General features: G+C 34.3%; 1 protein-coding gene across 3 annotated transcripts in view; it reads left to right on the forward strand.

Moving 5' to 3' along the window:
- The window catches only part of DCBLD2 (discoidin, CUB and LCCL domain containing 2), a 136664-nt gene that overhangs the window by 67766 nt on the left and 42640 nt on the right, over nt 1-26258 (forward strand). For all 3 annotated transcript variants that reach the window (XM_031457123.2, XM_031457109.2, XM_010978483.3), the window contains exon 2: nt 6727-6954. In XM_031457123.2, coding sequence (XP_031312983.1) covers nt 6727-6954 — 228 coding nt within the window. The remainder of the gene's footprint in view (nt 1-6726; nt 6955-26258) is intronic.

Raw genomic sequence — 26258 nt, forward strand, 5'->3', positions numbered from 1 at the left:
TAGGGTCTACCCTAGTCCGATATAACCTTATTTTAACTTGATTACACCTGCTAAGACCCTGTTTCCAAATAAGGTTACATTCATAGGTACCAGAAATTAGGAACGTGTACTTTGGCTGCGGTAGGGGCACAATCCGACCCACAACCGTCTGGAAGCTGAATTGCAGTATTTTGAACCTAGAACAGGAGGCGAAGAAGAAAGACATCAACATAGAGAACTGAAAAAAATCTCTCTGTAAAAGAAAGGAACAGTGGAACGAAGATGGTAGATAGATGTTGGGGGCCACTGGGTGCAGAAAGAATTTTTTTGTGTTTTCCTTTGTTGTTGTTTCTCTTAGTATTTTAAAATTTGTGCAGATCCTTTCCCGACTCCACTAAAGAGCCACCTTATAGGATATAATGTTCAAAAAAGGGAAAATCATACCTGTCATGCAAGTATAAAATGAACACATGTCAAAGATTTTGTTCAACTCATTCATTAATGAACCAGTAAGATCTTAAAACCTTTTTGAAGAGTATTTGAGAAGCTAGGTGTTTATAGGCAGTCTTAGGCTATGATTGCTCAATTAGATGGCTAAAACTGGTTAAGGGCCATAAACCGTAACCTTTGGGATTATTGTCTCACCTCCACAGAAATAAATATGCATCTCTACAAAACAACAATCTACAAGTTAACGTGTAGCCATAGTGGGACTTTTAATTGATGATAAATAGCAAGTCCAGTCCTATAATCCTTCGGCAGCTTTTGACCTCTGACACTTAAGGGATGTGCTGCTTTTTTTTAAAAATTTAAACCTATTTCCAAGTTTCAGATAATTTTTCTAACATTTATTAGAGTCTGTGGAGGTAGAGAATGGGACCTGAGAACGTTTAAGTTAATTAGCACTTAGGTGATTCTGATGTTGACTAAATTTTGAGAAGCACTGAATGAGAGAATACTGAGTGGCTTTGAGAGTCCATCTGAGATTGGAGCCCATTATGATAATGACAGCTCTCCCCTGGATTTTGTGATTTTTTAAATTTCCAGTAGTGCTCAGCTCTTGGGAGAATAAAGATCATTTGATCTGGGATGGAGGGCTTGCCAGACAGATCCTCAAGAAGGACATAGTGGCCAGGAGGTAAAGGTACCAGGAAGAGCCCTGGACATGAGGCCCAGGTTGGGTAAGGAAAGAAATGAGGCTAGGGCAGGCAGGATAATACATGGGGAGAGAAGAGGTTCACAGAAAGTTATGCCATGGGTGTGAGAGGGCTAAAGGGTCCAGAGACCAGAATAGTGAGACAGTAAAGTTGGAGATTTCACAGGTGGGTGTAATATCCTCTAATGGCAAAAACAAAGTCCAGGTTGTGGTTTCTTGAGTTACTGAAGTGAAGTAGAGGTCATCGGGGAGAACAAGAGTGAGAATTACTTTCTTATGGATTTGTACTTTTCACAAGGCACTAGAAGCCTTAAAGCTGCTGTGAATCCGTGTAGATGAGCCGTTGTTCCGATGCTTTAGCTGGGTTGTGGCCAAATACACTCGATATACATGTGATGAGCAAAAGCCTTTCTGGTTTTTTATGACCATAGTAATACCCTCAGACATTTATTAAGCACACTGTTATGGTTTAGGCCCTCAATAGTAGATGTTTTTATACAATATCGCATTTAATTCTCACCCTACATGGTTTGAGTTTTTAGTATCCCCATTTTACAAAACTGAGCTTTAGCAGCAATAAACAACCTTTCCAAGGTCACAATGAGTGGTAGATAGGGCATTTCTATGATGCCAGAGCCCATTTGCTTACCCATTATTTTCTAAGTAGAGTGTGTGCTTGGTGGGGGTTGGAGGATTTGTACATCTCATATTCCTTCATGTAACTCAATTTTTGTAAATTATTACACATGCAGAGATGAGTTTGGGCTTAAAAAAGATTGAGCTGGGAGCTATTTCTTTTCCTTAAAATTGCTACTGTGACCCTCTTTGGGCTCTCACTGCATATCCATCTTATGCAGCATTTAAAAAAATGAGTAACTTAAAGTTGGACCTTGAATTAATTATCTTTTTGAGATTTGTAGTGATGACTGTAATAGGACTAGTACTTGTAGTTAAAAAATTTACAGTGTTAAATAATACATTAAAAATCTTCATTTTAGTCAAATGAAATAGGTGAACACTTGCAAGTTATTCTTTCAAACACTTTTCTACTCTCTAAATGCCTTTTTTTCAGTTTATTATAAGATCTCACAGATGTATTACAAGATGTGACAGAAATGACACTTCAGATGAAGTATAGACTCATCTGTTCACAGTGACAAAAAAAATCACTGTGATTGAAAGCTCACTGAAAAGCATAAACCTTTCCTAGTGTATAATGATTGTAATGAAAGTTATACTGCTCTACACTTTGGGGCATATTTGTGCAAGCTTCCTGTATTTTTATTTGTTCTTGTTAAAGAAGGTATTTTTAGGAGTAATACAGTGTTCATCTTAATTAAATTCAATAATTAAGGTAATTTATATTATTTATTAGTAGCAATGTGACTAAAATATGGGGTTAGCTGGAGGGTCACATAAAATCAGCATCATGGGCACATATTTATCCAAAAAACCACACTTGATTTGAAGTTTAGTAAGCAGCCTAAAATAAGCATGTGTCCTTTGTTACATTAATTCATTGTTAAATATGTTTCATGTTCTTTCTGTTTTCTCTAGGGATAAATAGTAAAAATTATTCAGCTGTTTTCTTGGAACAGTATCAAAATGTGTATCTGGCTTAACACATCTGACCTGACGCTCTTCAGAGGAAGTGAACACATGTTCTATGAGTAATCCCCTAGATAAATCTATAGCCAAACAAAGGAGCTATGAGATCAAATTCCAGTGTTTTTTCCTCCACTGAAGTAAAATTAAAATTCAAAAATTACATTAACAGGTTTCTACCCTTTATGGTCAGTTAGAGTCTGGTGGAGACTATCTAGGGAAGGAGGAGAAGGCGAAGCTGACAGTGATGGTGGTGATGATGGAACTGGAGGAGAAAAAGTTGGTGATGTGGAGTTGTTGGTGAGAGTGGATGGATTGGTCCAATGATTCCCATTTTGGAAATTATTTTTCCAGTAGTGGTTAATGTCAATTCTGCCTTGCAAAAAAGAGTAATAGTAGGTGGTGTAACTTGGTCAGATTACTGTTCTTTCCAGTTACAAAGCTAAGCAGAAAATCTGGAGACTCTTCCTCCACCCTAATTTATTAAGTAAGGGCTCCTGACCCAGGAAAAGATTCGAGGGTTGTAGACCGAAGAGAAGGACTCTTTTTATTCCCCCTTTAACTTAAAGAAAAATAAAGCATCCATTTACTTGTTTTAAAAACCAAGAAGTGGAAACATAAAACTCTAGTATAACTGCTGACCTTGGGGGGAAGACGGTTCCCTAGGTTGGACCCTTAGTGAATAGAGTAGCATTACCCTTTGGGCCGAAGGAAACCCAAGCAAGAACTAACCCAGATCTTCTATTGGAGATGTCCTAGCCTTTGCTTTAAGTGAACCCATCTCAACCTTGACACTATTTGACATTTAGGACCCATTGTTCTTTATTCTGAGGAGCTGCCCTGTGAATTGTAAGGTATTTTAGCAGCATTCCTGGCCTCTTCCCACTGGATGCCAGTAGCACCTCACCCCTCCAGTGGTGACATGTCTCTTGGCATTCCAAATGGGAGGTAGAATTGCTCCAGTGTCCCCCACCCCCATTTGGAAACTTCCGCTCTCAGTGTATTAGGTGATTTGTTGATAATGTTTTCCAGGTTTCAGTGTTACTTTTAAATATTTTGTTTTATTTTAAGTATTTTGGTGTAGAATAGACTTCACTTTTAAGAACTGTAAAAATAAGCTGGAAGCACATTTTCTAATTTGGGGGTAAAAGTCCGGACGAAGTCTTAGATTTGAGAATTCAACATTATATAACCTTTGGATGCTTAGTACCATGTTTTGCATTGTGCAGGTGGCACCACCTCCTGGGTCAGGAGTACATATTTAAGAGTATGTAGAATCACAATGTAAAATAGATTTCTTACTTTGGAATCACAGAGAAAAACATTTGAAGCCTGCCGGCCTACTGAATATGTATAAGCCCTGCTTTCCTTTTCCAACTGGGATATTCGAAACATATACTTCATAGCAGTAGGTATTTGGCCAAGCCAGCTAAGCAACCAATCTAGTCAGGTTAAACTTGTCAGATAGTCTTGAAAATAGGAAACATTCAAACTGGTGCATTGCAGTAGATTTGAGAGTTTCTTTAAACTTTAGTTTCTGGTGCGTATCATCTTGCTTGCAAGAGGAGGAAGCTCTGAACTCCATCACATATTTTAGAACATTCTTGGCACGTTACTTGTGGACTGTTGATGCCCTCCCCCTACAAAGATACTGAAAAAAGACAGCTCCATTTTAATTGTTTTCTTCGTCAGCGTGCATGCAAAAGTCCTGTTTTTCGTCAGTTAGTATTTATTTTGTTAACTTTTGTAGAAATTATGCTTTATGAAGGAAAGGGCAAGAAACAATTTTTGTATGTTTTACTGAGAATCAAACATAAATAGAAGCATAAAAATACCTAAAAATTACTCCAAACACTCTGCTTGTAGTCTTTTTGTAAAATCCATTTTAACCTTAAGTTAAATAATAGCAAATGGGGCATACATCAGACACAACAATCTGCCTTTAATCAGCTGTTAGTAGGAATTTCGTGGCATTCTGAAATGCAGCAGTACTTCTCATCACTTAAAAGCAGCTTCATTTCTATTCACTAAAGCAAATACATTTATATTTTGAGTTATTTAATTTATTCAGTGGCTACTTTTTAAAGATTGAAATACTTCCAGGAAGCTCTTTTTCATCTTTTCAGTAGTAAGAGAACACTTCTAATTAATTTCATAATGTTAAAAACTCTGCCTTAGGATAGTGGGGTTTTTTTTTCTCTAAGGGAAATGTTAATGATTGTTCAAAAGTTATTTATATTACAATTCATTTATTTTCATATCTCTGTTTTTAAACTTAGATAATACCCAGTGGAGATATTGAAGGTATTTTCTTGGTAGTTTCGGGGGAAATTTGGAGTTATTTTTTTCTCTTGAGTTGTATAACATTTTAAGTTTTATATTTGCAGAAGGTCAGTGATGTATCATACAAAAATGCACCGGTTTATTTACTGGTGCCTTTATATGTTATGATATTATTGAACCGCTCACTATGCTTAGTTCTTGTGTGTGGAATGAAAGCAGGTGTAGAAAATAGCCAAAGTTGAATGCTGATTAAAAGCTAAGCTGTATATGAGAGATCTTTGTTTAAGAAGCCAGATTGCTAGCATCGACCTTTAAAAGTAGACCAAGTAACAATACTAGTATGGATTTGAGAATAAAATTTCTTTATCAGCAAAAAATATGAAGTATTGTTACCAGAATCTAGGTACAGAGTTGTTCCTTCATCAGAGTTTTGAGTCTGGTTTGAGATTACTTTTTCATAGGTTAATCTACAGTTTCTTTATTCATTCAATTAATAAACCTTTATTTTGCAACTGCTGCTTGATAGATACTATGTTCTTACTCATAGGCTTTTAAAGCTTTCGTCTGTTCTAGTCCATGGTATCACCACTACATTGTGCTTAAAAATAATAAATCAAGATAATAGAAAATTCTGTTATAGCCATCTGTATCCATACTGAGGTTAAAACTCAGCAGTGTCACTTTTCATGCAGTTTTTTTGGTTGTTTTAAGTACTGAACTGTTCCGAAAGATGATTATAAGTAGCTCTTTTCAGGGAGAAAATACTATCATTGTGAAAGGATGTATTCATCTGAATCCCATCATTAAGGAATGCTAAATGGTACAATTGGAGCAGCAGCTGAAACTTCTTATCAATATTACATGCCTCCTCCTAGGTGCTCAGCAGAATCAGATTTTATGATAAAGGGAAGAATGCAGATCTCTGATTTTTACAAATAGTATGTTAAGTTACCTGAATTTCCATATTCAGTTGATGAAGAAATGTCTGTAGCAAATAATGCTAATACCAAGATAGGAAGGTCATTTTATTATTAATCTTTAATAAGCCATTAAACTGTTATTTTTTCCTCATCGTTCTAGAGGGAGAAATGAGGCTTTTGGAGAGTGATTACTAAAAAGTTAAATTTCAGTAGAATGTAAAATTAAACTTTATTAAATATTGCTTTAATTTCTTCAAGAAGGAATACCTTAGTGTGTAATGTGGTCAGTAATCTGCATAATCTTTATGTTAAGGGTTTTTAGAAGTCATTCAACATCTTACAGATTTTGGAAGGAGTTTATGATATTTGTGAATAAACAGATGAAGCTGACGTATACATTTATTTTTAGGGTTTACATTTATTATGAACAATTAACTATCAATTGATACTCTTTTAAAGGTTAGATTTATTATGACATATATGTATATTTATTGCTAAGTTATGTTGACTTCTGTTTATTCAGATTGGAAAGTTCTTTGAACTCGTAAATTATTAAGGCAATTATTATTTTGACCTAACCTTGCTTCCTGGTTTCTGTGAGTAGATAGATATACTAAGAACTATGTCATCTATTTTATCTTGTGTGAGGAAGGAATTGGTAGTACAAAATATCTGACGTCTTACATATTTTTTAATCTTTACAAAAAATCCTGCTTATTTATAATTTAAGTTAAAGATTTAAAGAATAATTGCTCATTCTTTCAACCTTTTTTTTTTTTAAAGGTGATGGATGTGGACATACTGTACTAGGCCCTGAGAGTGGAACCCTTACGTCCATAAACTACCCACAGACCTATCCTAACAGCACCGTTTGCGAATGGGAGATCCGCGTGAAGATGGGAGAGAGAGTGCGCATCAAATTTGGTGACTTCGACATTGAAGATTCAGATTCTTGTCACTTTAATTACTTGAGAATTTATAACGGAATTGGAGTTAGCAGAACCGAAATAGGTAGGAGATTTTCTTGAATATATACTCGTAATACATCATTGCCCCAAGCTTTAAAACTGAAGCAGTGTTTGATACTTAACATTGAATAACTATGCTGTAGAGGGTATGTGGGAAATTATTGAAAAGGTGTGGAAATCTCAAATTTGAATCTTCTTTTGGGAAGAGAAGATTCTTGTCTGTTTATTTACTTTTTAGTAAGCCTGTGTTGATACCTTTGCAACAATATGCCAGTACTTTTTCTAAGCAGAAGGAAGTTAATTATCTCTCTTTGTTTGTTTTGTTTTTCTTTGATCACTTTATTTGCAGTTAAAGAATACAAGTATAATGCATGCTCAGGAATCAGTGTTTCATGATGATTAAGAGCATGGATTTTTGGACCCAAACTTCCTAATATTAAATGTTAACTCTGCTGTTAGCTTGCTGTGTGACCTTGGGCAAGTTAACCTGATCTCTGTTTCCTCACTTGTAAAGTGAACTAGTACATGTGAAGTGCTTAGAATAGTACCTAGCACATAATATATGCTTAGTAAATATTAGCTGCTGTTGCCTTTATTTTTAGCTCAGAGCAGTGGTTGTCAATAATGGCTGCATATTAGAGTCACCTGGAAAGACTTATAAATATATATGTGGTCGTCATCCTTGAGCAGTTGAATCAGAATTGATTGAGTGGGATCCACACCTCAGTATTTTAAAGGCTTCCCAGGAGAATCTACTTTGTAGTCAAGTTGAGAACCTTTGGCTTAGAGATTATCATTTTTCTCTTAAGCAAGAAAGTTAGAAAAATTTATAAGGCTATCTTGGTGAACTAACATCATAAAATAAAGAACTGTGAGTTTATTTGGAAAGATTTATTGGTACAAATGTGTAAAATGTCTTTTAGAGCTATATCTGGAACCCAGTATGTTTTTCTTTAAGCATCATGTTCGTGCTCTGGCCTTCTCTCCCTCTCTAGTCAAATCCTTCATCTGTTCTCCACTTTCTGCCCTCTTATCTATGAGAGGAATGATTCCTGGTCTGCTTGCCTGGCTACTGATTGATGATATCTGTTGTCTCCCAGTCAACTCTTGATTGACCTGGATCCTTGATCACCACGTGCATATGGCCATGAATATATGGTCTTGGAAAGCTTTTAGGAACTCACATTGCCTAAGGATCTAGAAAACACTATTCTAACACTACCCGAAGACAACTGGGTATTAAATGCTTCCTGAGGTGATGCAGTAGGGAGTAAACAGTACTACAAGACTAACAGTCTTGCAGCAACAGTGAAAAAAGGTGAACCACAATCAGACCAAAGCCTTAGCAGTTTATAGGAAATGAAGGAGCTAGAGAAACACAATTTGTCAGCAATAAAGGCTATATAAAAATGACATTTAAAATAAGGACAGGGAGGAGGTCGAGGAAACTGTCATTCACTAAGAGCTATGTCTTCCAAAAGTAATGTGTGGACCTTGTTTGGATCTTGAGTCAAGCTAAGTGGAAGATATTTTTAAGATAAGCAGAGAAATTTTAAGAGGATTTGGGCATTCAGTGACAATCAAGAATAGTTCTTCTGATGCGATAATGTTATTTTTTTAAATTTAAGATCTGGCTTATTAGAGACTTTCTGAAGTTCAAACAAAATCTCTTGGATTTGTTTTTAAATATTTCAGAGGGAAAAAAAGGAAGAGGGCTGGGTGAAAGCAGAATGGCGGGTGAAAAGGCTGAGCTGTGGGTATGTAGGGTGATTATACTCCTCTCTCTAATTTGATGTAGTTTTGAAAATTTCCATGATGAAAGGTGCCTTTTTTTTTTTTAATAGAAGACAAGAGTATTATATATCGGGACAAGTAGGGTCACTGTTGCTGGAGAGGAAGAGTGGCACAGGAAAGATGTTGAGCACAGGCTTTAAATCATTCACTGGGTTCTCACCGCAGCCCCAGGATTTACTGAGAGTCTTTCTACAGGTGGTTGGCCCAGACTTTAGACCCATCCCCTGCACTGGAGGAAGAGTAAATGAAATACCTGCCAGTGCTTGGGGTGTAGTAGGTGTGCACTCCTCAGCCCTCCCTTATTTCCATTGTTTCTGTTTTCCTTGACTCTCTCTTCATATAAGTGAGCGCAAGGCTGTGGAAAGGTCACGGGGACTAAGTGATGATGGTTCCTGTTGGGTTTTACTTCGGCCCCCCATCAGCACACACCACATACGGCTGGTCCTCCATTTGAGAGCAGTCTGTGGTGAGCGGTAGAAAGGTAACTTTGCTGATGTGGCAGAGAAATAAAGGTCATTCCAGAGTAGTTGTTTAATGTTCTGGTTAAGGTAGATATGCTGAGAATTACAGGCTGGAAACAAATGCATGAGGGCATCAATATTTCAGTGATGGTAAAGAATCCTGTTTCCTGTGTCATCTTTTCTCAGTGTCCCTTATGAAAAGAGGCAGGTTCCAATGAAAATTTTCCCATAAAAATTGTTCCTACTTTGGTATAAATCTTGTTTTTTTTTCCCCAATAGTTGTTTATTTTAATGATTTTTTTTTTTTACCCTGAGAGATGGTATAGAATAATCAAGAAAAGAAAGTGAAAGGAAGAGTGGTTACAAAAGGAATAATTTTTTAAAATCATAAGTTCATTAGAATGTGTTTTAACTGAGAAAGCAGTTTTGGTTTACTTAGCATTTGGACAGTTATTTCCTGTTGTCTTAGAATGGGCAATAATGTATATATCACCTTACATGTAACAACTTTCTAAATTGCTAAACTATCTAGAAATCTTTGTAAAATTAGTGGTACTCATTTCACAGACAGGATGTGTTTAGTAATGGAATTAAGACTTGCTCTCTAGATCTGAATTCTGTCCCTTTTTTAGGCAGATTGTGTTGGAATGAGAATCCCATTGTGCCTTGAGTTTTTCATTTTGATTATTCTTTAATCTCTGATGTCTGAGACATAGTGGTTCTGCAAAGATGAAAATTAAAGGAAAAAGTTTCATTTATTATTAATCTTAACTTTTTCTATACAAATATAAATGTCTCCAAACTATTTTGCTGCTTGTTTTTTTCTCTTTTAGTATTTAGACATCTTTTTATATTGGTCCATAGATCTACTAGCATCATTTCCCCAATGAGTATTGTTGATAATTAGTCCAAAGATGAAATTTAAAAACACATTAAAAAGAAAAATCTTTGCTTATCTGTAACTTTTTTCTACTCTGTTTTATATATTTTCTTTCTGGATTTTGCTTAAAATTTCCATTTTAAATGAACTTTTTTGGGGACGAGGGAGATGTAGGTGGATCTCTTTAAAAGAGAAGCTAAGTATTTTAAAGCCTAGTAGCTATTAAAGGAAAATGCATTCTGTAGAAAAATGTAAAAGTGTATCTATGTGTCCAAAGTTTAAAGATGTACATTCTGTCTTGTACCTTCCCCCAAGGTACCTTTTAAAATTATGTCTCTTAAATATTCAGATGGTATTTATAAAGAGGGAAACTGAGGTCCTCAGGGCTTCATTTTGTAAATGATTCTATGTCTATTGTATTTTCAGAAAAGTTTCTCTTTCTGTATTGTTTGTCCCACTCTCTATAATATGCTTAGGTCTTCCTAGTTTGAGAGAAAACATAAATTTTCTTTCTCTTCACCACTAAACCTCTTGAAAAAGCCATAGTGATGATGATGTTAGGTATTTAATGATGATAATGATCGCTAATATTTTTTTGAATTCTTATTCTTTAGAGGCTCAAGCTAATAATGAAAATAACTACCAGGCATGCAGTGCTTTCTATGTGCCAGGTACTGCTCAAATCACTTTTTTCAATTAACTTACTTAGTCTTCACAAGAACCCTTGAGATAAATACTTTTATCATCCCTATTTTGATAAGAGAACTGAGGCATGAAGAGGTTGAATAACTTTCCCAAGGTCACACAATCCCTGTTGCCAAGTGGGATTCAAATGTAAGCAGTCTGGCTCCAGAATTGGTGTTTCTCACCGTAAGCCCTTGACATGCTTGATTTCATTGAATCCTACAAGAATTCTATACATTATTTCCATAAAACAGATACATAGAAGATCAGAGAAGATCAGCAACTTGCCCAGAGTTACACAGGCAGAGCTGGGACTTGAACTGAGTTCTGGCTAATAGCAAGGTCCGTAATCTCAACCACTAGACTATAGCTTCTTAGAGTAATAGATACCAGCTCTTACTCCTTAATCTTTTACTACATGGTCCCCTTACCCTAAACTGTTGAAACAAGCAACTTTTTAGTTAAGTGTTAACTTTTTTCTTTTAGCTATTCATTTTGACATAACTTCAGAGTAAATAGAGGAGTTGCAAAAATGGTACAATTTCCATAAACATTTCACCCATATTTTCCAAGTGTTACCATTTTACCACATTTGCTTTATCCCGCCCTCTGACACATGTATTTCTTCCTAAACTGAGAGTAGCTTTCAGACATGATGTTCTTTCGCCTCTGTATATTAAGTGTTTATTTCCTAAAAATTAGGGCATTCTCCTTACATGTTCACAGAGCAGTTACCAAAATTAAGGAAACTTACAGTATCAGGACTACACTACGAATGTTACTTAGATTTCTCCAGTTATACAAATAATGTCCTTTATAGTAAAAGAAATTCTCAGATTATGCATTGCATTAAGTTGTCACGTCTTCTTAGTCTCCGTTACTCTGGAGATTAAAGGAGAGGACAGTTCCTTGGTCTCTCCTTGTATTTCGTTATGTTGACATTTTTTTAAAATAGGTGGGCCAGTTATTTTCTAGGATATTTCTTAATTTGAATTTTCTGAGGTTTCTTTATGATTAGATTCAGGTTACAGACTTTTGCAGGAATGCCACAGAAGTGTTGTTCTCAGTGTTTCCTGTCAGGAGGCTCACAATGTTGGTTTGTCCCATTACTGATGATGTTAACTTTGATCTCGGCTAAGGTGCTATCTCCCAAATTTTTACACTGTAGCTATGTTTCCCTTCATAAACATTATGCATCTTGTGGGAAATTCTTTGAAATGATTTGAGTGCTCTGTTACTCATCAACTTGCACCCACTAGTTTTGGCATCCATTCATGATTCTTGTGTGAATCAGTTGTTATAGTCGTCAGGTGGTGATTTTCTAATCTCATCATTCCTTCCATGTTTATTAGGTTTTTTCCTGCTGAAGAAGTGAACTTTTCCTTCTCTCCCGTTTGTTTATTTATATCAGTGTGGACTCACGGATTCTTAGTTAGTCCATTGTATAGCATCCTTTATTATCCTTTATTTTGATCTCTCAAATTGTCCCAAACTTCCAGTAGGAGCCTCTTCAAGCTGGCTCCTGTATCCTTTTGTGGTGTCCTTATCATTCTTTAAGTACTTCTTTCTAGTCTGACACAGGATATTCTAGATTTATCTTCTACTTGTGCTACCCTAGTCCTGAAATCAGCCATTTCTTCAAGGGATCCTGTTTCTTTTTTAGTGAAAAATGGTATTAGAAGTAATGAGTAAAAAGAATAAAATTTGTGGCAACATGAATGGACCTGGAAATTGTCATTCTAAGTAAAATAAGCCAGAAGAGAAAGAAAAATACCATATGATATCACTTATACGTGGTATCTAAAAAAATGAGACAAATGAGCTTATTTATAAAACAGAAACAGACTCACAGACGTAGAAAACAAAATTGTGGTTACCAGAGGGCAAAGGGGAGGGATGGAGAGAGATAAATTGGGAGTTTAGGATTTGCAGGTACTAATTACTATATGTAAAATAGGTAAACAACAAAGTCCTATTGTATAGCACAGGGAACTATATTCAATACCTTGTAATGGTCTATAATGAAAAAGAGCATGAAAAGGAATATATAAATGTTTAACTGAATCACTATGGTGTATACCAGAAATTAACACAACATTGTAAACTGACTATACTTCAATTAAAAAAAAAAGAAATCAATATCTGATCTCTCTTCTGCATAGCACAGGGAACTATATTCAGTATCTTGTAGTAACCTTTAATGAAAAAGAATATGAAAACGAATATATGTATGTATATGCATGACTGGGACATTGTGCTGTACACTAGAAATTGACACACTGTAACTGCCTATACTTCAATTAAAAAAAAAAAAAACAAACCTGGTCTCTAAGTTTGGGCCAGTTGGCTGCCATACCCTATCTACAGATAGATTTAGTAGATAAACTTATGTACATATGTACTTAAGTATATAAATGTACATACATTATTTTTATATGTATATCTACCAATATTTATCAAAAAGCATGAGTTCATACCTTTAATCCTAATCCAGCACCACAGGGTTCATTCTTTCCCGTCCCTTTTGGTATTGGTAATCACGTCTCTGAGAGTGATATATCTAGGTCTTGTTGTCTGCAGTATAGATACTTATTTTACTTACTTGTTTAGTGCTGTAATGCACAGAAAATAGTTTCAGAATTGAATTATTAATCCGTGCTTCTGAAGCAAAGAAGCCTGTTACCTAGAATCCATATTTGCTTAGTCTTAACCTAAAGACAATTTAGTCTAAATGCTGTGTTCAAAACTGTCTGGGCTAGTTTTCGCCCACCACCTCCTGTGCCCCAGTGTGGTTATTTATCCATTTGTAATATGGTTTGGTTCATTTACTTCTGTTCATATTCCATTTTAGGTTTTTTCTCTGTTTTTGTTAGTTTCTTTTTTCTTTTATTGAGTATGTGAAACATTAACGTGTTTCTCAGAGTTAGAACTGTACAAAAAGATATACTTAGATAAGTAGCATACCTCCCCACAGCACTCCGTTTCTTCTGTCCTTCCACCCCGTCTCCACCTACTCCCTGTAGCTAACCAGTTGCATGTCTTCATTTTATCTTTTCTACTTTGTTTTTTGTACAAACAACGTATTAGGTTTTGTTATTTCCCCTTCTTATACAAAATATAATATGCTATTGATATTCTTTCCTGCTTTGCTTTTTTTCCCCACTTAAATGATTTCCTGGAAATCATTCCACATCAGTTCATGGAGATAGTCCTCAATTGTTTTACAGTCGCAGAGAACTCCTTAGTGTGAATGTACTTACGGTTCATTTAACCACTTATTTATGTTTGAATATATAGATTGCTTCCAGTATTTTACAGTTACAAACAATGCTGCCATAAATAACTTAATGCATATGTATTTTTGTATTCTTGGACATAAATCTTCAGAGTAAGTTCCTGAAGTGTAATTATTGATTCAAAAGGTAAATACACACACACACACACACACACACTCACTCACACTCACACACATATATACAGCTTTGTTAGCTGTTGCCAAGTTCCCCTCTACAGGGGTTATGACAATTTGCCCTTCCACCAGCAACGCGTAAGAATGCTCATTTTTCCACAGCCTTGCTCACAGAGTGTGTTGTCATGCTTTTTAAGTTTTGCCAATTGATAAGTGAGAAATGGTAACCCAATATAGTTGTAATGTACATTTCTCTCACTGTGAGTTAAAGTTGAGCCTTTTTTTTTTTTCAATATGGTGAAGGTTCATTTTGTAAAAAAAAAAACCTTTTTGTCCATGTTGTTGCCTTTCTGTCAGGTTTTTTTGGTCTTTGTTCCTCTCAGGTATTAGGAATTCTTTTATTATTAGTGATATTAGCCTTTATGTGATATGTGCTGCAATTTCTCCTAGTTTGTTGGTTGCCTTTTGACTTGGTTCATGAAGCTTGTTTAAAGTAGGTGTTTTGCTGTGCAAAAATTTTTTTGAATGTAGTAAGTTTATCGGTCTTTTGCATCTGGATTCTGAGTCATAATTGGAAAGTCTCTTCCTATATCCCCTTTAAACATAAATTTACCCATGTTTCTTTCTGATACATTTAAGTGGTTTTTGTTGTTGTTTTAAGATCCCTGGTCCATTTGGGGGTATTCCCTTGTATGGCATGAAGCGTGGATCTAATTTTATTTTTTCCAGATGACTAGCTACGTTTCCTAGCATCATGTATTTAAAAGTCTACCTTTGCCCCAACGGTTTAAAAATCCTACCTTTGTCATATATGCAAATTCTGTATTCTGTATGCACTTGGGATCTGTTTCTGGACTTTTTATTGTGTTCCACTGGTCTATTCAGTCACATACTAGAACCTCGCAGTTTTTATTATAGAGGCTTTACATTGTGTTTCGTAATGTCTGATGGGCCTGGACTGTTTCCATGGATGTTCACTTTTAGTGTTTTCCTGGCTGTTCTTGCCTGTTAATTGATCTATCAACTTGTCCAACTTCATAAAAATGTTTGTTAGTCTTTTTTATTGGGATTAAGTTGTTTATAAATTGTCTTTATGATGTTGAGTCATCTTGATCAAGAACAAGAGCTGCCTTTTCCCCCATTTGTTCAAATCTAATTTTGTTGACTTTCAGGAGTGTTTTAAACTTTTTCTCATGTAAGTTTTACATATTTTTTTGCTAAAATTATTTCTAACTATTTTTTCTTTGTTGGTACTGTAAGTGGAGGTGTTTTTGTTTTATTTTGACATTGTGTCCTCTAACTAGTTCCTAATTACATGGAGACTGTTGATTTCTTTCTGTATGTTGATTTTATATTCTGTTACTTTACCGGGTTTTTTTTATTATTTTGATTAGTTTTATCACTCAGTTTCTAGGGATTTCTAGGTGCACCATCTCATCTGCAAATAGAGGTAGTTTTACTACTACTTTTCCAGTTCTCATGCCTGTGACTCATTTCTCTTACCTAATTACATTGGCTAATACCACCTGTCAGTACTCGGCTAAATGGCAGTGGAGGCAGTGGGCACCCTTTTTCCTTGTTCCTGATCTTAGCGGGAATGTGAAGTAAGCGTCTTAGCTCAGGCTGCCATAACAAAATACCACAGACTAGATGGCTTAAACAAGAGAAATTTGTTTTCTTACAGTTTCTGGAGGCTAGAAGTCCCAGAGGGAGAGGGAGAGCAAATTCTCTGTCTCTTCTTACAAGGAAACTGGTCTTATCAGAATAGGACCCCACCCTTAGGACCTCATTTAACCTTAATTATCTCCATAAAGGCTGTGTCTACACATACAGTCACATTAGGGGTTAAGACTTCAATGTATATGAATTTGCAGGGATACATTGAGTCCATAGCAGGAAATATCCCTTGATTTCTATTTTCTTGAGTGTTTTTCATTAGGAAAGTGTTGAATTTTGATGGAAGCCTATTTTAGCATCTAAGAAGATGATTGTATGATTTTTCTCCTTAGAATCTATTAGTATGTGTATTATTAATGGATTCCTTAATGTTGAACCAAATTTGCATTCCTGAAATAAATAGTACTTGGATACGATGTGTCATTCTTTTAATATGGTACTGGATTCTGTTTCCTAATAGTCTGTATAGTGTTTTTTAAAATACTAAGTGATAGATAAATACTTCATGTACAATTTATTTTGTATTATCTTTTTCAGATTTAGTTATTGATGTTACATATTAAATAAAAAGTTTTCCTTCCTTTTCTCTTCAGAAAAATTTAGACAGCATTTGAACAAGCTAGTCTTAGAAGGCTTCATTCTGTGAAACTATCAGGGCCTGGTGGTTTTTTTGGTAGGGTAACTCCTAATAGCTTTCTTTATTTCTTTTAAGGAGAATGATCTGTTTCAGCATTCTATTTCTAAGGAATTCAGTTTTAGTAAACTATTTGCCAGACACGTTACTAATTTCAACTAGGTCTTCAAATTTATTTGTATTGATGTCTGTAAAATAGATTCTTACGATTTTTTCCTAATGATTATTTCACTGTTATTTCTCTGGCTATTTCCTCCTCATTTCTTATTTTGTATATGTGTGCTTTCTCTCTTTTATCCCCCTCTTCGATTGTTAGCTAGTGGTTTGCCTATTTCAATTTTTTTCAAAAAATGGATTTTGATTTATTACTTGTAGTTAGATCTATTCTTTTTCTGTTCTACCTTATTCATCTCTTTCTGGTTTCATTGTTACTTTATTTTCTTCTATTATTTTCTTCATTATGCTTGCTTTGGCTTATTTTGTTGTTTAACTCCTAGCTTTTGGCAAGGAATTTAATTCACTTATATTTATTCTTTCATTTCTCTTAATAAAAGTGTCTAAAGCTATGGATTTTACTTTGATCACATATTTAAAATTGATATACCACAGATTGATTCATGGTATAATCATTATCTTTTAGGAATTCTGTTATTTTGTTCTGTATTTCCCTTTTATCCAGTAGTCATTTTAAATTACTTATTCTTGGATAAATAATAGATTTATTTCCAGTTGGGGGTACCTTTCTTTATTACTGTTAAAATTTTTTTAGTTTTATTGCATTGTAGTTGGAAATCATTATTATATTTCTATTTGCTTATATTTTCTGTAAAACTTAATATATATTCACTTTTGTGAATGTTCCATGTATACTTGAGGTTTATTCTCTAATATCAAGATATAATGTTTGATATGCATCCAAAAGATCTTTTTGTGCTGTTTAGGTTTTCTGTATCCTTATTTTTATCCATTTGACCTCTTATTAGTGTCTTTATTCTTTCTGCATTTTTTGGGGTTTTTGCTTTTATGAAGGTGGTTACAATGTAGTTGCATAGCTAGTCTTAATTGTAATATTTTCATTTTAAACTGTGATTTCTATCATTAAAAAGTTTCTCCTCTGTCATGTTTCGTACTTTAGTTTGCATTCTTCTTTCTCTGACATCAGTATCACATAGACACCCTCCTCCTTATCTCTTATTGTATTTATTTGCTTGGTATACCTGTCTTTGCTCATTCCTTTATTTTTAGCCTTTCTGAATCATCTGTTTGGGGTGTATTTCTTGCATATAACAGATTCTGGGGTCTTTGTGAACCAGATGGAAAGTATTTTTTGAAGTAACTGAGTTAAACCCACCTGCACCTATTTTTAAACTGAAATGTTTTGTCTGAACTCTTTCGTATTATTTTAAGTTATAATCACGTGTATTGCATTTGCTGTGTTTATTTCTTTATGTTGTTGTCTTCTATATTTAAACTTCTTTTGGAGTTTAATAAGTTTTATAGTTTTAAGTGTTACCTTTCAATTTCACTTTCTTAGATGCCTTTAGTCCCCTGTTGTCTTAATCTTTTACTATCTGATTTGTCTATTTTTAGTGGTGTCCTTTAACTCCTACCAATTACCAGTTACTCTACCTATTACTCATGTAACATTCAGTGAACTAATCTACTTCACTCTTTTCCTCTCCCTTCTTTCCCCATTTTTCACTCTGACAAAACATATGAACATATAGCCTAAATCATATAATGTCCTATTCTTCAGCCCATCTCTAACTTTCCTAGATTAGTATTTAAATATTTTAAATGCTCACTGGCAGTCTTCTTGCTTAGTTTCTCCCAGTTATATCTTGAGTGGATGAAGTTCATCTTTGAATAGATTGATTCCTTAAGAAGGGTTTATGGGTGGAGGAAATCTTGCATTTTTTTTATTGAGTTATAGTCAGTTTACAATGTTGTGTCAATTTCTGGTGTACAGCACAATTTTTCAGTCATACATGAATATACATATATTCATTTTCATATTATCTTGAACATTTAAAACTTTATTTTTAAATTTTTTATTACTTTGAGACTTGCGGGTCATCTTGATTTTATATATATAACTTCTTGATTCACATGTTCATTCTTTGAGTTTTTAAAAAAAATTCTTGAGTTCATTCTTGAGTTTTATTGCCTGGTTTTTTATATTGTTTTTTGAGGAGTTTGATACTAGTTGAATTCCCTTACCTTTATTTAATCTTTATATAGAGGCTGTGAGGAGTCTTTATCTTTAAAGTCAAATAGTTTTACAAGGATATGTATTGAAGTTTATCATTGTTGGTTAGTTTTTACTGTATCCAATGAGTATGTAGATTCAAGTTTTCTTGGATTATGGTTTTAATATTATTTCTGTTCCACTGTCTTGTGTACCTTTCTTAGACACCTTAATTATAAGAAAGCTGGACCTCTGCCATTTCAACCACATTCATTTAAACCATGTTCTCACTGATCCTTTTTACTTTTTAAAATTTCTTTTTCATTCTGTTTGTTTTCTTCTTCAGCATTATCATGTTTTCATTAGAATCTGTTATTCCTTGTGTACCTTGTAATATATTCTTCATTTCTGATATGATTTTGTCATTTTTTATATTTCCTTTCTGAGATCAGCCAACTTTTTTTTTTTTTTTTTCTATTTTTTTGTTCACTTCTGTTCTTAGTTTTTGAATTTCTGTTTCAGGTTGTTTTATTATATCCCCAGTTGCTTGTTTGAGGACATTTAATTTGGTGTTGTGTTATAGCTTCCTTCTGCTTTACCATTGTTTTTTTGGGGTAAAGGGGTTATCGAAAACCGAATTGTTGAGAGTCTCATTTTTTTTTAAATTATATTTTTAAATTAAAGACTGTGCCTTAGTATTTCTGTCAACACCGCTGGTGGTTTGCAGTGGTTTATAAGCTGTGTATGTAGTACATGATAGGTTCATGATAGCCCTTTTATGTCAGTAAGTTTTTTTCTTTTAAGAAGCTGTAGTGGGGGAGGTGTTGTGTATCCTTTTTTTCTCCCTTCATTTTTTTTAATCTTGTAGGATCCTAAAATTCCCCATCTTGTTTTGAGCCACCCCCCTTTTCCATACAGTTTCTAAAGTATATCTCTCTGTTACTCTTAACCTACTTCTCCCGCGAAACTATTTCCTTTCTAAAAGTTGCCCAATGTGTAATTTTTGTGCCTGTGAAAGTTCCTTCTCTGAAGTCAGTGCTCTCATTTACTGGTGGATTTTTTTCTCTCAGTATTTTCTGGCTGTGCATGGGATATCTTGATTGTCTCCCACAATGAGTCTTTCATTAACCTTTACCACTTAAGTTATTTTTAGACTCCATGAAATCCACTGAAATGCTTTAGGGATCAGTGACCCTTGTGAAAAGAAAATAAATTTTGTTCTTTGAGTTTTTTCCTGTTTTAAAGTTGTCTTTGTAAAGGAATAATTATTTTATGTCAAATTAAAATGTTAAGTATTGTTTCATTTGAAAGAAGTAAGAGTATTACGATATGACCATCATTGTGAACATTTTACATTTAGAATAGTTTTCTATAAGCAGGAATTAAAGAAGTAATATCTAATCTTAATGATTAAGGCTCTTTTGCATCTGATAGATGTAAGAGCCACAGAATTTCATGTGAGATAAAGTCCTGGCCTGTGAAAACATGAAGTCAGGAAGGCTAAAGGCATCTCACATCTGTTCATCATGAAAATACATTGGTTACTGTGGATATTTTCCTTTAGAAGGCTTGATGGGACCTTAAATATAACTTGGATCTGTTCCTAATGCAGAAGCATCATATGAGGTTGTTTGCATTGCATTGAAAGTACAGAATCCATATACAATTTGAAAGACCTTAGTGAATCTTTGTATCCTGGAATGGTCAAGCTGGATTGTGTCCTAGAACAGAGAGGAAAAGTTAAAGCTTTGTCTCTCTAAATGATGTCATTACTTCAGAATGTTTCCTCTAATGTTTTAAAGCAGGTCAGTGAGGAATTGACAGCTCTCATATCTCATCAGCATTCAGCTCGATAAAACAACCTACTGTGTGATAGTGATCCTATCCAAGAATTCCTATTTGTGAGCCCTTACAGGAAATATGAAAGTCTTTGACATTTCCTAAGTGGTGAAAAGTTTATTTTTCCAGAAAATCTTTGAAAGAAATGTCTTGATGTGCTGTGTATGTCTCACCTGTGATGCTTGGAAACTCATCTGGTTTTGCTGAATTCTACACCTTATGACTCATTGCTTTTTACATTAGTACACTTGGTATGAGAAACTCTGCCAGCTGCCCTGAAAGAAGCTGTCAACTTAATAAGAGCCAGGACCTTGAGTCACTATCTCTTCAAGAGTTTTTATTAAGAAATAGAAGCAGAGTGTAGAGCTCTCTTCTATCCAGAAGTTTGGTGATTTTCCAAAGTAAAAGTCTTAAAGCTCTCAATTAAAGTAGTGGTTTCACAAGAGAGAAGAAAAGCCTACTCAGAAAAATTTGATGGGGAAGATTGGTATTGCTTCGTGGATATTTTGGCCCACATGATTGCAGTAAAATTTTCTATCAAGACCCTTTGGTTACCATCATGAATAGTGATAAAAACTTGTGCTCTTTTGTACACACTGCCATTCTTTAAGAGGATATTGGAAGAGGCCACTATGTTTACAATCAAAGAAATGCAAAGAAATTTAAACTAAGTAAATTAGCTCCCTGACTTATAGATTAGTAAAAAATAAATAAATAAAATTAAAAAACCAAAAAACTGTAATATGTTATGTTGGCATGGTTGTGGTGAAACTGGTCCTTTTTTTTAAAATATTGAGACTGTATTAGTCAGTGTAGCTCACTTTGGATAGCAGTATGGAAGTATCTATTAAAAACCACTCCTAAAGAAATATTTCAAAAGTTAGAAAAGTTGTGTTAGGAAGATGTTTACTGCAACATTTTTCACTATATAGAGATTGGAATCAATCTAAATTTCTAACAGTAAGGAAATTAAGTAAGTTAAGGTATATCCACCATATAACTACTTTTTGGCTAGCACTGATTGTTTGCTGTGAACATTCTGTTACCTGTCTTGGTGAACATGAGTGCTCACTTCTGTATCTGGAAGAGGAATTGCTGGGTCCTGGTGTGCATGTGTTCTGCTTTAGTGGGTACTACCAAATGCACCTGTGGTTATGTTTTTTTGTCCCCATCGCAAGTGTATGAGAGTTTGAGATTCAATTTTAGTATATGTGCTGCTGAAGCAAGCACAGAGTTCTAGTTTTTAATCTCTTTTTTTCTATTTTCACCTTTCTATTTTGTATGTACTGATACAACATTGTAGCTTCGCTTGGCATTACCCTGATAGCTAATGAAATTGTTCTCTTTTCATATGTATTAGCCATTGAGTATCTTTTCTGAAGAGTCTGTTGAAGGTTTTTTTGCCTTTTTTCTGTTGTATGATCATTTTCTTATTTGTAGTTTTTTTTTTCCTGGTTATGGGTTCTTTTTAGGTATAAGTATTTCAAATATTCTTTCTATGGCCGTTCTTTTTACTACCTTATTTGTATCTTTTGATAAGCAGACATCAATTTTAACTCAATTTCAGTGTTCACATTTAGTATTTCTTGTACTTTTAAAATCTTTGCCCACTTGTAGGTCATGAAGATGTTCTCAAGGTTTTCCTCTAAAAGCTTTTTGTCTTCCTTTCTGCACATTTATATCCTCAGTCCCTCCAGAGTTGCCCTTTGTGTATGAGGTGTGAAGTAGAAGTGTCAAGGTGCACTTTCCCATGTGGACCTGTCATTTTAAAATGTGTGACTACTGCGTCAGTCATTTTAAAATGTGCGAATACTAGATCTGTCATTTATTCATGAAAAAATAACACTGAAGTAGCCACCTTCCCTGAAATCAAACTGCATAATGACTTTATGATGATGTAGGGAGACATAATTTTAAAGTCGTCACCAGTATCTCTTAGAAGGAAAGACAAATCCATTCTTAGTGATATTGCTGAATTCTTTTAAAACAGTAAATATTTTCACTTGTCCTCTTAAATATATACCCAATAGTTGAATTGTTTAAAAGGAAACTAGATCTATACCCTCCTATCATTGTCCTCTGCAGGTGAGTCTTGAAGTAGCTGAAACTAATGCTAAATCCAGCCCCAAACAGCTTGCTGTTAGTCACAGCATAAGAGAAATCATTATGGGAAGACATCTTAGTTATTCAGAAAGAGAACACATAATCACTCTGAAGTCAGGCAGCTAAATTTTGCAATTCCAACTCACTCTGACCTGCCAAGCACAAGTGATTCTTGAAGCCCAACTTTAAAAAAACAAAACAAAACAAAAACTGTGCTGATGGACGTTATTTAATGATAACATCTTCTCTAACATTTCCAAATACTACAGTAGCTTCTTCTGTACTTTAGAGGCTTCAACTGTGCACTTGCCATATCCATCCCACTGCAGTGAGTTTTCTGAGGGCAACACTATACCTGTCCAGTTTCATCACTGAATCCCTAGCACATACCCAGCTCAGTGCCTGGATATTCAGAGGCTGAATAATATATGTTCAGTAAATGAATTCCTTTTGGGATTCCAAGTTTTGTTCTTGAGATTAGTGGTGTTTCTGCACATAGGCACTAAAAAGTTGTTCCTGAATCAGTTTGTTTGTAACTTTTAAAGAGTGCTGTTCTCTAAGCAAGTTCCATTTCCATCTATTAGAAGTGGACAGTTGATGGTGCTTTTGCTCTAGGAAATAATTCCCTGTTTTCTACCTTATCTTTCCAAGTTGCAAATTCCTAAGAAGAGCACTGTTCCATGGCACACCTCTCAGTATGTTAAATGACCTTCCATTTAGTTGGTTTATGTACAGAACATAAATCAGGTTTCTTAAGTTTTATGAGCATATCTATTCCACCTCTAGTCAATCCAAAATCAGATGGATCTCTCCTGTCTTGAATACAGAATATTTCATTTACCATCTTCCAGAGTTTAATTGGTTGCTGTTCATCATCTACCTAAAGTGTAGTTGCTGTGGGTATTGGAAGAGGCATGATGACTTTAAGATCTCTAATCTCTATGCAAGTGGATACAAACTCACTGCCAACAGGGGCTAGACAGGTAACATAAATGAGTGAAATGGACTAGGTTATAGTAACAGCATTGCCACAATCATAAATGATAACTGAGCTTCAGGACTGGGGACGTTAGGGAATGGTGGGTGCTATATCAAACTGGAGTGTGACTTTCTCTTTCAAAGGGGACAGCCATTACTTAGGTACAGCCATTTGGAAAACTGGCCCAGGTTTCTTTTTCTTTTTCTTTTTTCTTTGTTATTTTTCAAGAGAAGCCGGAAATTCAGAATTCATGTGATGTTTCCAGGTTTTTTTTTTTTTTTGAAGTATTTCATTTTGAGGGGTGCTAATGTAAATGGTATTCTGTTTCTAATTGCAAATTCCACTTGTTCATTTGATATATAGGAAAGCAATTAACTTTTATGTATTAACCTTGTATTCTGCAACCTTGCTATAATCACTTACTAGTTACAAGAGTTTTTTGATCAGTTCTTTTGGATTTTCTGCATAGATGATCATGTCATCTGTGAACAAAGACAGTTTTATTTCTTCCTTCCCAATCCGTATACCTTTTTTCCCCTTTTCTTTTCTCATTATGTTAGCTAACACTTCAAGTAGAATGTTAAAAATGAGTGGTAAAAAAGGGACATTCTTGCCATGTTTTTTCTTTTTTTTTTTTTACTTTTAGATTGTGTTTATTGAACTTAAATTTCTTTTATTTATATTACAAAAATTATTTTTAAATTTTCATTTTTAACTTCTATTTTATTGAAGTATATTTGACATACAATATTAGTTTCATGTGTATAGCATATATACATTGTGAAATAATTATCACAATAAGTAGTTATCATCTGTCACCATGTAAAGTTAATACAGTGTTATTGATTATATTCCCCATGCTGTGCATTACATTCCCATGACTAATTTTGTAACTGGAAGTTTGTATTTTGTACAACTGAAATTTGTATTTATGTCTCCAAGACTGAGGAATATGTTTGTTTATTTAGTTCACTGGACTAAAGATAGCAAACACACACAAAAAAGCCAATTAAAAGCTCCCCACAAAACAAATATTCTATTTGTATATTTGTCTTGAGTGACAACTAATTCACATATGCATATGGAGACACATATAAAATAATAACTAATAGATGGTATAGCTGCAAAGTAGGATTATAAAGATTATTAGCTGGTAGTATTGAGATACTACTGTGGTTATGCTAAACGAAGATATAAAGATTACTTATAATAATAAACTGTGACACTAATATCCCCCCAACTTCTGTTAGCCAAAGTAGCTTATTGCATATTTAATATAAATTTTTAATGGAGACCTAGAATAATCATAGCCAATTTATTCTAGGAAATTTAATAGATAGCAGTTTCTTGCTTTGTTCTTGATCTCATTGGGAAAATGTTGAATTTCTTACCATTAAGTATGTTGGCTATAGTTTTTTGTGAATATTCTGTATCAAGTTGAAGAAGTTCCCTTATATTCCAGGTTTACTGATAGTTTTTTTCAGTCATGAATGGATGTTGGATTTTGTCAAATGCTCTTTCTGCATCTAGGTTTGATCATGTGGCTTTTCTTTCTTAGCCTGTTGATGTGATGAATTACATTAATTGGTTGTCAAATATTGAACCAACCTTGCATACCTGGGATAAATCACACTTGATCATGGTATATAATTCTTTTTGTATGTTGTTGAATTCTATTTGTTAATATTTTGTTAAGGATTTTTACATCTATTTTGATGAGAAATATTGGTGTATGGTTTTCTTGTAATGTCTTTGGTTTTGGTTTTAGAGTAATGCTGGCCTCATAGAGTGAGTTAGGAGGTACTTCTTCTGCTTGTATCTTCTGAAAGAGATTGGAGAGAATTGGTGTAATTCCTTTCTTAAATGTTTGATGGAATTCACCAATGAACCCATCTGTGCCTGGTGTTTTCTCTTTAGAAAGATTATTAATTATTGATTCAATTTCTTAAATAGATAGGGGCCTATTCAGATTGTGTATTTCTTTTGTTTCAGTTTTGGCAAGTGGTGTGTTTCAAGGAACCTGTACATTTCATCTAGGTTATCAAATTTTTGGAGATAAGAGTTGTTCATAGTATTCCTTTATTATCTTTTTAATGTTATGATATTTCCACTTCCATTTCTGATATTAGTAATTGTGTCCTCTCTTTTTCTTAGCCCCACTAGATGGTTGTTGATTTTCTTTTCAGAGTGGCAGCTTTTAGTTTCATTAATTTCTCTGTTGGTTTCTTGTTTTCAATTTCATTGATTTCTGTTCTAGTTATTCTTTTTACTATTTCTTTTATTATTTCTTCTGCTTACTTTGGATTTAATTTGCTTTTTTTTCTAGTTTCCTATGGGCTAATGGTAATGTGAACATTTTACTGGCTGATTTCTTTGAGATTATAAACCAGTGTTTCATGGGTTTTATGGTGTGATCAATACATAAGTAACTTCTATAATTTTCTATATGTATCCATAGACAAATTTTTAAGTTCCTCTCTTAGTAATCCATGAGAAACTTCTAAAAATTTTGGCTGGCTTTGAGAGCCATCAGCAGAACCTGTAATTGTTGACAATTAAGTTCTTCATGTTGATTTAGAAGGACCTTTGGCCAAATGAAGAAACACAATTAAAGAATTAACCACTGTATTGGCCCAGATTAGGGCTGAATTTGCTTCTTCCTTTCCCAGAGTATTTTGCCAAGTGCTTGTATTACTTGT

This window comes from Camelus dromedarius, chromosome 2, assembly GCF_036321535.1.
Source record: "Camelus dromedarius isolate mCamDro1 chromosome 2, mCamDro1.pat, whole genome shotgun sequence".
NCBI lineage: Eukaryota > Metazoa > Chordata > Mammalia > Artiodactyla > Camelidae > Camelus > Camelus dromedarius.